At 34.9% G+C, this 10,981-nt stretch overlaps 2 protein-coding genes and 1 non-coding gene across 3 annotated transcripts; 2 read left to right on the forward strand and 1 right to left on the reverse strand.

Moving 5' to 3' along the window:
- Positions 1-902: 902 nt before the first annotated feature.
- Positions 903-4,118, forward strand: LOC132177375 (chromatin modification-like protein). The gene is made up of 5 exons (XM_059589659.2): positions 903-1,173; positions 1,308-1,380; positions 2,628-2,679; positions 2,795-2,864; positions 3,655-4,118. The coding sequence occupies exons 1-5, from the start codon at positions 1,075-1,077 to the stop codon at positions 3,739-3,741; spliced, it is 381 nt and encodes a 126-aa protein (XP_059445642.1). The 5' UTR covers positions 903-1,074; the 3' UTR covers positions 3,742-4,118.
- A 1,356-nt stretch (positions 4,119-5,474) lies between these two features.
- GRF12 (general regulatory factor 12) lies at positions 5,475-9,159 on the reverse strand. The gene is made up of 7 exons (XM_059589658.2): positions 8,848-9,159; positions 7,483-7,789; positions 6,906-6,993; positions 6,681-6,790; positions 6,440-6,588; positions 6,052-6,098; positions 5,475-5,963 (listed from the first exon to the last, which is right to left on the reverse strand). The coding sequence occupies exons 1-7, from the start codon at positions 8,918-8,920 to the stop codon at positions 5,958-5,960; spliced, it is 780 nt and encodes a 259-aa protein (XP_059445641.2). The 5' UTR covers positions 8,921-9,159; the 3' UTR covers positions 5,475-5,957.
- Positions 9,160-10,012: 853 nt separating this feature from the next.
- Positions 10,013-10,085, forward strand: TRNAA-UGC (transfer RNA alanine (anticodon UGC)). The gene has a single exon. It is a non-coding gene; the product is annotated as a tRNA-Ala (tRNA).
- Positions 10,086-10,981: the final 896 nt, after the last annotated feature.

The following is a 10,981-nucleotide window of genomic DNA, read 5'->3' on the forward strand; positions in this document are numbered from 1 at the left end:
TCCTTTTTTTTTTGTTTTGTTTTTCATATGACATCTAACATCTTGTCATCCTCTTTTTTTTTTTCTTTTTTTTTTTCACAAAATTCTTGTATACAATATTTAAATATCGGGTTCGAATCGTATCAAATAATGAATATAAGAGTATATCATGGAGTTTAAGAATAATAGTCACAGTTGAAGGCTATTACTGACGTAAACAGTTGAAAAATATCATTGAGTCACACTTTAAGACTATTACTGAATTATAGTTAAAATCTAGTTATAATTAAAGACTATTATCTAACTAACCTAGTTAGAGTAGAAGTTTATAAATAGAAACATGATATATTGTAAACACTACTCAGAGAAATACGAGCTTAATGTAGCCTTAGGACTTTATCATGTTAACGTAGGTCATAGACCAAACTACGTATATCTTTGTGTCACTATCTTATTATTTCCGCATTATAGTTTCTTTCAATGAATAAGTTAATTTTAAGTTTATGGGTAATATAAAAAATTGACAGTTTTAGCATTGCGTTTTGAATTTGGATCGTACTAAAACATATGTATAAGATTATATATATCAACTATAAACCGACTCATTTAATTAAATAAGTTAATTTTACCATTCTAATCTACTAATTTTGTGTTAAATTAATGTCAAATTTACGAGTTACAACAAAAATTACCGGCCTTATCCTAGTTGGTAGAAACCCAAGTTCAAACAAACGAAAACATCATTAAATGCAAGCGGCCTTGCCGTTAATTGCCTTCACAAAGTCCACAATCTCAACATGATCTCTTGGCCCAGTACGGGCCCAACCTAAAATCCCAAGAGGCGCATTATGTGCACCCAATAAGGGGACATGGGCTGGCCCAGCACTCCAACAGCATTACCACTCTTGCTTTGAGTCCCCTTTGGATCAAACGCCAAAACCCTAACCAAGAAAAAACTGAAAATGCTTTCCTTTCCAGTTTGATCCAAGAAGATATTTCAAGCGTAACACCGAAACAGACACCACGCTTCTCTTGTGAAATTGGAACATATTTATACACTCACGTATATATATATATATATAAATAAATATAGACATGGACAATGGAGGCAAAGAGAGGGAAGAGGAACAAGACGGCATGTCCGTACATTCTCCTTGCAAAGCCCCCCCTTCCTCTGCTTCTTCTCTCCCCAAGGCGCGTCTCTCCCTCTCTCTCTCTCTCTCTCTCTCTCTCTCTCTCTATATATATACTGTGTGTGTGTTTGCGCGCGTGTAAATACAAATTAAATTAATTTTTGTTTTATTTTAATTATTTTTATGCTTAAATAGGAGCAATCACAGGTGGAATTGGAGCTTAGACTGTTAGAAGCTTTGGAAATTTATCCTCCGGTTAAACTACAAGGCAGGTTTATCAAATTCTCTTGTGTTTATAAGCGTTTGACTATGTAGGAAGCCCTTGTCTTTCTTTCTATTTTCAATTCGAGTTGAGGAATTATTTGCGTTTCAGCTCATCCTATAAGAAGCGAATTGCGTTGTGTTTGGAAATGTAAATTGACAATGGAATTGAATTTCGTTATTTTGAAGGGAAAAAATAGGCAAAAGGAAAGTCAATGTGTATTATTTATTTGTGTTTTGAAGCTGATATACTGGTTGGGAGTGTGCGAGACTGTTTTTTGTGATTATTTTTCTTAAATCTTTGCTGTGGAATGTTTAATGAGTGGGAGGGTATTGTTTTGGAAAGAAATTATGAAGATTTTTTTTTTTTAGACAAAAAAAAAAAATAATAATTACAACAACGTGAATGAACTTTGCATGAATTGACATGTCTTTGGCAGTTAATGTAGAGCATCAGCTTCTTGTTTGTGTTTCCCTGCCATTGAATGATCTGGTGGCTTCTACTTCTCTCTTACATTGAGTTCCTAAGCAACATTGTTCTGTACTTTTAATGTTTGTTTTAAATTATGGCAACAAAGTTTTCCAGTTCAAACTATCATCAGCGTTGAATATTTCCTTGAAGATGGGCCTGAAATGCAACATTGTCGTATATGTGTGACATTAACCTTGAAAAACCAGTCAATGAGGGGTATGCATATAGCAATTCCTGGGAGAAATGTGGTAGTTGGGTACCTGCTTCCCTTGGTTAAGTATTGGTGTCTCCATATTGAAGATTTCTGTGACATTTTACTTATTACCGGAAAAGCTTGGGATGCTAATAAGCAACACGTATTGTTTAATACATGCCGTTGAGTATTGTATCAAGCAGTGAAGTTTTCTCCGTTCTTGGGCAGCAGTTATGTGAATTGATAATGAACAAATAACTAACAGGAGCTTATTAATGATTCCCAATAAGCTCATTGTATGGACTAGTGTTGGTAGAAGATCACGAGCATATGTTTCATTTTTTGTTGAATAAAATCTCTTCTCAGTACAACTGGTACATATAGAGTCTGATCACTTACTCAATTTAAGGGGAACTATTATAATAAGCATTTGCAAAGGATTAACTTTCATATTGTAAAGAAAAGCTGCCTTTAGCATTTTAATTTGTTGGTATTTAGAAAATTATGGTATATCAACTTCCGTGTGTGTTCTTCCCTTATTAGTTTATTTAGAAATCGATGAGCACTCTGATAAATTGTTTCCATCCAGGCATACATCGCCACTTTGTCCTCTATGGTTTGATGGAGTTTCTTCGGAAAAGGTTTGTTCTGTCTCATAAATCTCTTCTGTTCATACCTGAGCTTTTGGAGCATAGATTTTGGTAAATTTTCATTGTCAGACACATACTCTTAATAATATCTACATTCTTGTCACAGCTTTGACCGACACTTCTCTTCTGATGAGGTCCTGCAGTTGCTGGATCGTTTCTACAACTTAGAAATGCTGGTACTTGATTAGCTCTTATGATATATATCTTTTTCTTTCCCCATATCATCATCAATTTCCAAACTCATTTTTATATGCTATAATTAAATGGATTGACCTTTCTCTCTCTTTTTTTTTTTTTTTAAGTCCATTCCATTTTCATTTTTTTCTATTTAAACTTCTAAACCCCATGTAAATTGGAAGTTGTTTCTGTCCTTCAATCAAAGTTTGCATTTCATATGTTTCAAATATTGAAATACCTTGTTATCGTTTGTTTTAATGAGATTTGGGATATCCGTGGATTCATGCATGTAATGCTTGATGAGCAGCATGATGTTCATAAAATGAAGTATAGTTTGGTGGAGGATGTAGGCATACATAAGTGAAGGGTTGGTTAGTAGGTTTCTTGATAGACGTAGAATGCTTTTTGTTGGAGGTTGCTGTCCAAGGAAAGACTAAGAATGAGATAACATAAAAAGTAATATGCATAGATATAGAAAATTGTTTTTCTTTTTCTTAAAAAAAAAACAAAAATGTGTTCTGAAATATAGAATTGGTAGAGTTGAATTTTTGTTGCTAATCCCAAGTAGTTAATGTAAATGCATGATTCAGAGGATATTTACTCTGGAACAATACCCCACTAACCCCCCCCCCCCCCCACCACATTAAAACAAACAAACAAACAAAAAGGTAAATTTTATATATGTGCTTCAGCTCCTTGCTTTTGGACATCATGTATGTTTTTGGTTTTGAGATCTGATTGAGTGTACATGCTGATCTTGCTCTTTTGTGTTTTTGTTATAAATTTCAGAAACCAGATGATGAGGAGACAGAAATCCTGAATCATGAGGAAGATTTTTGCTTACCTCAAAGTTTTTTCGTCAAGGAAGAATCATAACTGACAATTTTGGTATATATACACGTTTTGTTTGAACTTGTTTGTTCTTCACTTCTGTTTTTTTTTTTTTTTTTTTTTTTTTTGTGGCTAGATTGTATAGTGGTGACTTTCTCTATCTTTTATCTTTTATGTATCTCCGAATTTTTAGCATACTTGATGGGAGATGGATGTTGCTTTAAAATATTTAGAAGGGATACTGTGACAGTTCTTTAGTTGCCTCTTCTATTGGTTTCCCTTCTTGTTGAGGGAAACTGTAAATGAAGACAAAAACTTGCTTTCTGGAAAGTGCTAGTCTTGTGGAAAGCATGGAACCAACATCCAAAAAGATGAGTATGTTCCACATACTTAGTGGCCTCAAGGAAATTCTCAAATAGTTGGATATGTATTAGGGTGAGAGTTTTGACTCTCGAAATGAGAATCTTCAATTCTATTAGCATTAGCTATCTTGGGTTTTACTTATGCCTTGATGAGGCTGGATCAAGCTATGGTTTAATTGGATTGGATCAAGCTATGGCTTATGGCTCTTGCCTGCCTTTTTTATTAGAAAAATAATAATAAAAAAAAAATACTACAAGTAAAAGAAAGGGATGTACTCTTAAAATTCCTTTCTCATTGCTTGCTTTAGTCAACTAATCCAAAATGATACATTGTAGGCTTTGCTCTTAATGCATCGGAAACAAACGTTTAGCTTAAGATCCATTTAGAATTGCAGTTTCAAAATGTGTGATTTGAAAATACGATTTTTAAAAATGCAGTTAAATGTTTAATAAAATTGACGTTTGGCCTTTAAAATTACAGTTTAGCCTTCAAAATCGTGCATTTTTAAAATAACTCCTTTGTGTGTGATTTGAAAACAAAATTTTTATTATGTTTTTAAATCGTAAATTTTTAAAAAAATTCACTTAAATAATACTTTTTTTGGGAGTAATTTTTGAAAATGCACTCCTAAATAATGTTTCATCATTATTTGGACAAAAACTAACATTAGTAGTATTTTTATCTTAAACCCAAAACTAATTTTATAATTTTCTACTTTTAAATATGGAAAACGAGATATATATCATACAACGTGCATCATTTTTAATTTTTTGGGCCATATTTTTCTGTCCAAATAAAAGAAATGGATCAATGCAAAGAAAGGCAAACTGTGTTTATAAACCCCTAAAAGATAACGGCAATTTTTTAGCGTAAGCAATGTTTCGGGAGATTATAGATTTATTATTGATACATGATTTTTTTTTTTTAAAAAAAAAAATTTTAATTACCAATTTGTGCGTATGCTTTGCAATTTTGCTGAGTCACTCTCATAGGGTTTTAACATGTTACACCTATTTCATGTTGACTATAATATTGGAGTTATGGGACTTATGGGACCGGGTGCAAATCAGAGGCTGATCATGAAAGAAGCTTCTTATACTATCATGTCGGCGGTTGACTAAAAATTTGGTAGTTCCATGCGAGGAAAACTGCGCCTAACCTTCTCATTTTTTATCACACAATTTATAATGCCTCTTCAATCTTTCAATTTAGTTAATAAACCCTATTGATTATTTGATTTATCACTGAAAAAAAAAGACATTGTTATTATATATATATATATATATATATATATATATATATATATTTTATGGGAGTATTTTTGTCATTTTGAGAGGAAAAAGGGGACATTGCAATCCTAGTAGTAAATTGGTAGGGTACATTAACCAAATTAAAAGAGACAATACAACAAAATGGGAAATTAAGGGGGTAAATATAGTTCTCCTTTCATATGAAAGATCAATAGTCAAATCTACAAGCAAATCGAGTCGATCAAAATTGCCCCGCTGAAAGGAGAAAGAGAGAAAACCACATGTTAAGTGGCAATCATTTGTAGGCTCCGGTCCAATAGCTTCAAACCTACGAAGTCTAATCCAAAATTACAACAAAAAAGCCAAAGATGTTTAAGAAAAATGTAAAAAGATCCATTGCTTAAATAACAAGTTGCAATGAAATAACATCGAGCAAAAGTAAAATTAAAAGAAAAAATGAAATAAATCCAAGAAAAAAAGAAGGCAGACAACTGATTGATCTTCTGGCTTTGGTTGGATCCACAAAGATCAATAAAATTATAATATGTCCAAATTGTTCAGTCCAATCCCCTTATGAGAAAAGCTGAATTCATGAAGTAGTCTGACATCTAACTGTTATGCGCAGGGCTCCTCTTTCAGGTACTCCCCTCAATGCTGCAAAATAGTTTAAACGAGATTTTAGTAATAGCAAAGGTAATCCGTATTTGGTTAAAGCAACAAAAGGATTCGTGCAAGCACTTACCTCAGCTTCAGCAGGTTTGGACTCTTCACCTTTGAGGTTGTCTTCACCTGCATGAGAACATTTACATTCGAGTCACCAATTTCAGAAAATATAAACGTATCAACTAGAAACAAATATAAGAGAGCGGAGGCTTAACCAAATAGGCTTTAAAATTTTGACAAACATGGAGGTTTAGAAGGGGATGCATACTGTTCCATCTTACTAACGTAGGATGAAAATAGTGGCCATCAAATAGACTCTAACCACCTGTACAGTGTCTGTGCATCAAGCACCTAAAGTTTTCTGCTATATCATTATACCGAAATCTGCAAGACGACTTGTCCAACAATTGAATAATACTAAAATTATACTAATGCATCTGATAATCTAGCCACTGCATCCACAATACCTCCATCTTCAGGCAAATCAGAGGTCCAGAGAGTGAGGTTGTCTCTCAACAACTGCATGATCAGGGTGCTGTCCTTGTATGACTCCTCACTCAAGGTGTCCAGCTCCGCAATTGCCTCATCAAAAGCTTGTTTAGCCAAATGGCAGGCCCTGCAAGTTTCAGTAACATGTTAAACCAAGAATTAGTAGTTTGTAAATGTTTCAAAATCCCTAAACAGATAATGGAGGAAGTAGCTTAATACCTCTCAGGAGAATTCATTATCTCATAATAGAAGACAGAGAAATTGAGTGCAAGGCCAAGACGAATTGGGTGGGTTGATGGAAGATCTGTGTTTGCAGTGGCTGAAGCAGCCTAACAAAGAGATGGCAGGAAAGCAGATCAAGTAACATCAAAAGTAAAGAATGATACACGAACATGCATTGATCCACCCATTGGTGGAAATGTAAGATATGTCAAATGAACATGCCTCGTATCCCTTCAATGACTCCTCAGCTGCCTCTTTCCTTTCCTGGTCAGTCTTGAACTCAGCAAGATACCGATAATAGTCTCCTTTCCTGCATCCATTCATGACACATCAACAACAAAAGTTTAATAAATTAACATGCATATAGCCCTTCAATGGCTCCAAAAAAGTACAATCGATGAATTAACATTCAAAAATAAATAGTGGAATTTAAAATAATTTAATTCCATGACTCAGCCACATCTTTGACCTCTTTTGGGTTGACCCCGGGATCCTTACTAATGCTCCATCGGTGGCAAGGGACAGGGGATGAATCAGTAAGAGTCTACCCCATTACATGTGAACCACTAGCATGGGAGGCAGAAAAGGTAACTTATTATCATATTCAGACACAATTATTCTCTTGTTTGTTATCCTTTGGAATATATTGAATATAAAATATCAGATAAATATATACTATATTCCATAAAGTAAGACTGATAAGGCTAAAAGTAATCAATCACATGGACTGCTACATGAGTTGCTTTGATCTAGTAAGTGGAAAAGTGATGGAATATACCCTAAAAGTAATATGACTCACATTTTGTAGTAAAAAACCGTGGCTTCTCCTGAAGTGGAAGAGGGGATCAGGTGCTTGTCAATGATACTAAGAATGTCATAGCAAATCTTGGAGAGTTCCTCCTCAACCTTCTGGCGGTAACCCTTAATAAGTTTAACATTCTGCTCATTCCCCTTAGACTCCTCCTTCTGCTCAATGGATGACATAATGCGCCAAGAAGCTCGCCGAGCACCAATGACATTTTTGTATCCCACAGAGAGGAGATTCCTCTCCTCCACAGTCAGCTCAAGATCAAGTCTTGCAACATTTTTCATACACTCAACCATTTCTGCATCATCAATCAAATATGAGATTTCAGAGGGAAATCACTTCAGTAATACAACTGGAAAATAGTTTCAAAAGTACATCATATAACTGTCCTTTTTTTATTATTATTATTTTATTGAATTCATAAAGAGCTTTTTGTACATGATCTAACAATTACAGTGATATGCATAGTAATAAATCTGGCAGTACCCAAAATTTTGACAAAGAATCAGATGGGTATAATGATCCAAAACAAAAGGCAAGAAAATTTCAATTCCAACTATTGGCGTATGGCTCAATAATGGATAAAGAAAACATTGAAATAAGGTTCATTACGTGTACAGAAATTAATTAATCCAGATCTTTACACTTGTGCCATTATAGCGGTGTATATATATATATATATATATATATATATATATAAAATGGCTTGCATTCAAATAATAATAAAAGGAAGTAAAATTCCCAAAAGTAGTTTCCGTTCTAGAGCATCATTGTTCTTTTTGCTTCTTTTTTTTTTCTTCCTCCTTTTTCAAATGAATAAATGGAGGGCACTGAGAAAAGGGTAAGCGACGAACCGAATCTTTTTGTTTTCTTTTGATACACCAAACAGATAGAGTAGAATGGTGTACCAAACTGGAAGGAGACAGCGACAATGCCATCTAGTACCAGTATTTAACATGCGGAAAGCACAACAAATCTTTACTAATATCCTACGTTTCTGTTAGATATCCAATCGATCAATCTAGTCCAACAACATTACCACGGATTGCATCGGGTCTCAAATCAACAAGACACGATAAATCGACAAACCGATCCCATAAATCGCTTTCATGAACAACGACAGAAAAATAATCTAAATCAAAAACCCATCACCACTATATCTCCAAACAGTCAAACATCCTCATATTTACATAGACAAAAAATAATAATAATCAGATTACAGAAATACAAAAATAATTTAATTACCAAGCGAAAAACGAATCTCAATTCTGAGGCCTTAAACAAACAAATCCAGACCAACATTCCCAAACATGCAAATAAAATAAATGGAAGAAATAGGAAGATAAAGAAGAGAACCTTCATAACGCTCGGCCTGTTCGGCGAGCTTGGCCATGTAAACCTGGGTCTCCCTCTCCTTCTCCGTCGACATTTTCTCAGAGAGAGATCAACGAAAGTCACGCACAAACAAACGAAATGAGAGGGAGAGAGAAAAAAATTACAAAATGAGAAGCAGAAATGAGAGGGGAAGGGGGTTTATATAGGGTAGGTGAAGGAGGGGTTAAAGATCGAGCAAGTTTGTGGGACGAAGACCAGATCTGGACCGTTGGTTGGGAGAAGGGCAGGGCTTGGGGATTTGAAAGCGGGAGCGCGCGATTCGTGAGATTTGTTGGTGGTGTTTTGAGGAGCCTACAACTTTTTGTTAGGGGGGTTGGATTCGGATTGGTTCAATCCCTTCTGTCGGAGGGGTTTTTTCGGGATTTTGTAATTACACAAAAAGCCTTCTTTTTTTATTTTTAAGTTTATTCGATTGTCTGTAAAATTAATTATTTAGAGCTAGAAAATTTATTTTTCTTGGTTCTTGTTGAAAGTGTAATTTGGGCAATAAGGACAATAATCTCTTGCAATGACAACTTTGGAGACTCATAGAGCGTTAATGTAGGAACCTACTTAAACATAAATATAATTAAGAAGGCCTAAGCCCCAATTGATACAAGGTCTACTATTAAGGTTTAAGAGAGGCTTGATAGCATAATTAAAGCCCAACTTTTAATAAAGCCCAAGAAAGGGCCCTTCTTAGGGCTTGAGAGGAGTCCAAAAGGATTTATAAGGTCTCATCTCCTCATCCCTCATGTATACATTCATTATCTACACCACTACACCTAAAAAGGCTTCATCTCAAGGAATGAGTTCTCTCACCCTTGCTCTCTTTATTTCTCTTTCATAGCTCAAAAAAATATTGACCAAGATATCAAAGTGCCTACAGTCAAAGGATCAGCAGCATGCTAACACTCCTTTTGCAAGTTTAAACGAAAGCTAAGTCGATCTATAGATACATGTTGGTAATCATGGCATAGAAACTAGAAAGGAAGTTGGGTTTGATTTCCTTCTTGCATTTCTCTTTGGTTGAGAACACTCTTAACTAAAACCCCAAAGTTCTAGTGCTACAGGAGGAGGTGTAAGGAAGAAAAGCAAGGTGAACAGAATGGATTTAAGAACAAACGCAAACAATTCAGCACCAAGTGGGGATGTAGCTCAAATGGTAGAGCGCTCGCTTTGCATGCGAGAGGTACAGGGTTCGATCCCCTGCATCTCCAACAATCATTTGTTTTTTTCTTAAAAAATCTCTTTTTTTTTTTTTTTTTTTCTTGCTTTTATGTCGTCGTCTTGATTGACTCTTTGTTATGAAGTTGAAATAATGGGGCAGCGTTGATTGGTTGATTAGCAGATTGTGTGAAAGATATGGAAAGCCTTGAAAAGAGATATATATTTATCATGGTTGGAATTGTGAGTCTTTTTTCTTTCTTTAATCGGTTAATCTGCGGCACATTTGCAGTGGCTCCACATTCTCTAACAGCCTGTCAAAACTTGTTGATATTAAAGTGGACAATCCAAACAAAGCCTTGGTTCCAGGCTCCAGCTGTACTTTCTCTTGTCCCTAGCCTGCCATAACCAGTTGGGTTTCTTTTCTTTATATGCATGAGCCATGAACATCTAGCAGTAGAGGACATACGTTGGATGTCTGCCATGAGCCATGTCTCCAACCCCCCAACGACAACTTTGCTGTCAACCCATGATCATAAATTCATAAAGGAACTATCAATTTCATCTTCTCTTCACCTTTCTGCTGTAAACAATGTCACAGGCTGCTTATGTAGACTTGTATTCTGTTCCATTTTAGTGGCTTATAAGCGTTCACTTGCGTACTCTGTTTTTTTCTTGTTTTTTGTTGAGGGGGCCGGCAAATAGAGACCAACAGACTTACAGAAACAAGAAAAAACAACCACCTGCAAACAACGTATAGAAAACAAAAGAAACAACAAAATAGAAACAGGGGAATCATGGAGGCTTAAGGTGTAATTGTAATATCCAGAACAAACACTTCGCAGATCTATTCTTCTAAAAGAAATTTAATAACAATTATAACCATAAATCTGAAGAAGATTTTAAGTTTATAATAATAATAATAATAATAATAGACAAAAGTGGACAG

This window comes from Corylus avellana, chromosome 4, assembly GCF_965113065.1.
Source record: "Corylus avellana chromosome 4, dhCorAvel1.hap1.2, whole genome shotgun sequence".
NCBI classification, from domain to species: Eukaryota; Viridiplantae; Streptophyta; class Magnoliopsida; order Fagales; family Betulaceae; genus Corylus; species Corylus avellana.

Bases quoted from the DNA above. Each gene is read 5' to 3' on its own strand.
- GRF12 (XM_059589658.2), bottom strand. From the start codon at position 8,920: ATGTCGACGGAGAAGGAGAGGGAGACCCAGGTTTACATGGCCAAGCTC. The intron at 6,589-6,680 runs GTATTAAGCTAC...TGAAACTTGCAG, and splicing joins ATAATGAATTCTCCTGAGAG to GGCCTGCCATTTGGCTAAAC. The intron at 6,099-6,439 runs GTATTGTGGATG...GTTCTCATGCAG, and splicing joins TGATTTGCCTGAAGATGGAG to GTGAAGACAACCTCAAAGGT.
- LOC132177375 (XM_059589659.2), top strand. From the start codon at position 1,075: ATGGACAATGGAGGCAAAGAGAGGGAAGAGGAACAAGACGGCATGTCC. The intron at 1,381-2,627 runs GCAGGTTTATCA...GTTTCCATCCAG, and splicing joins TCCTCCGGTTAAACTACAAG to GCATACATCGCCACTTTGTC. The intron at 2,865-3,654 runs GTACTTGATTAG...TATAAATTTCAG, and splicing joins TCTACAACTTAGAAATGCTG to AAACCAGATGATGAGGAGAC.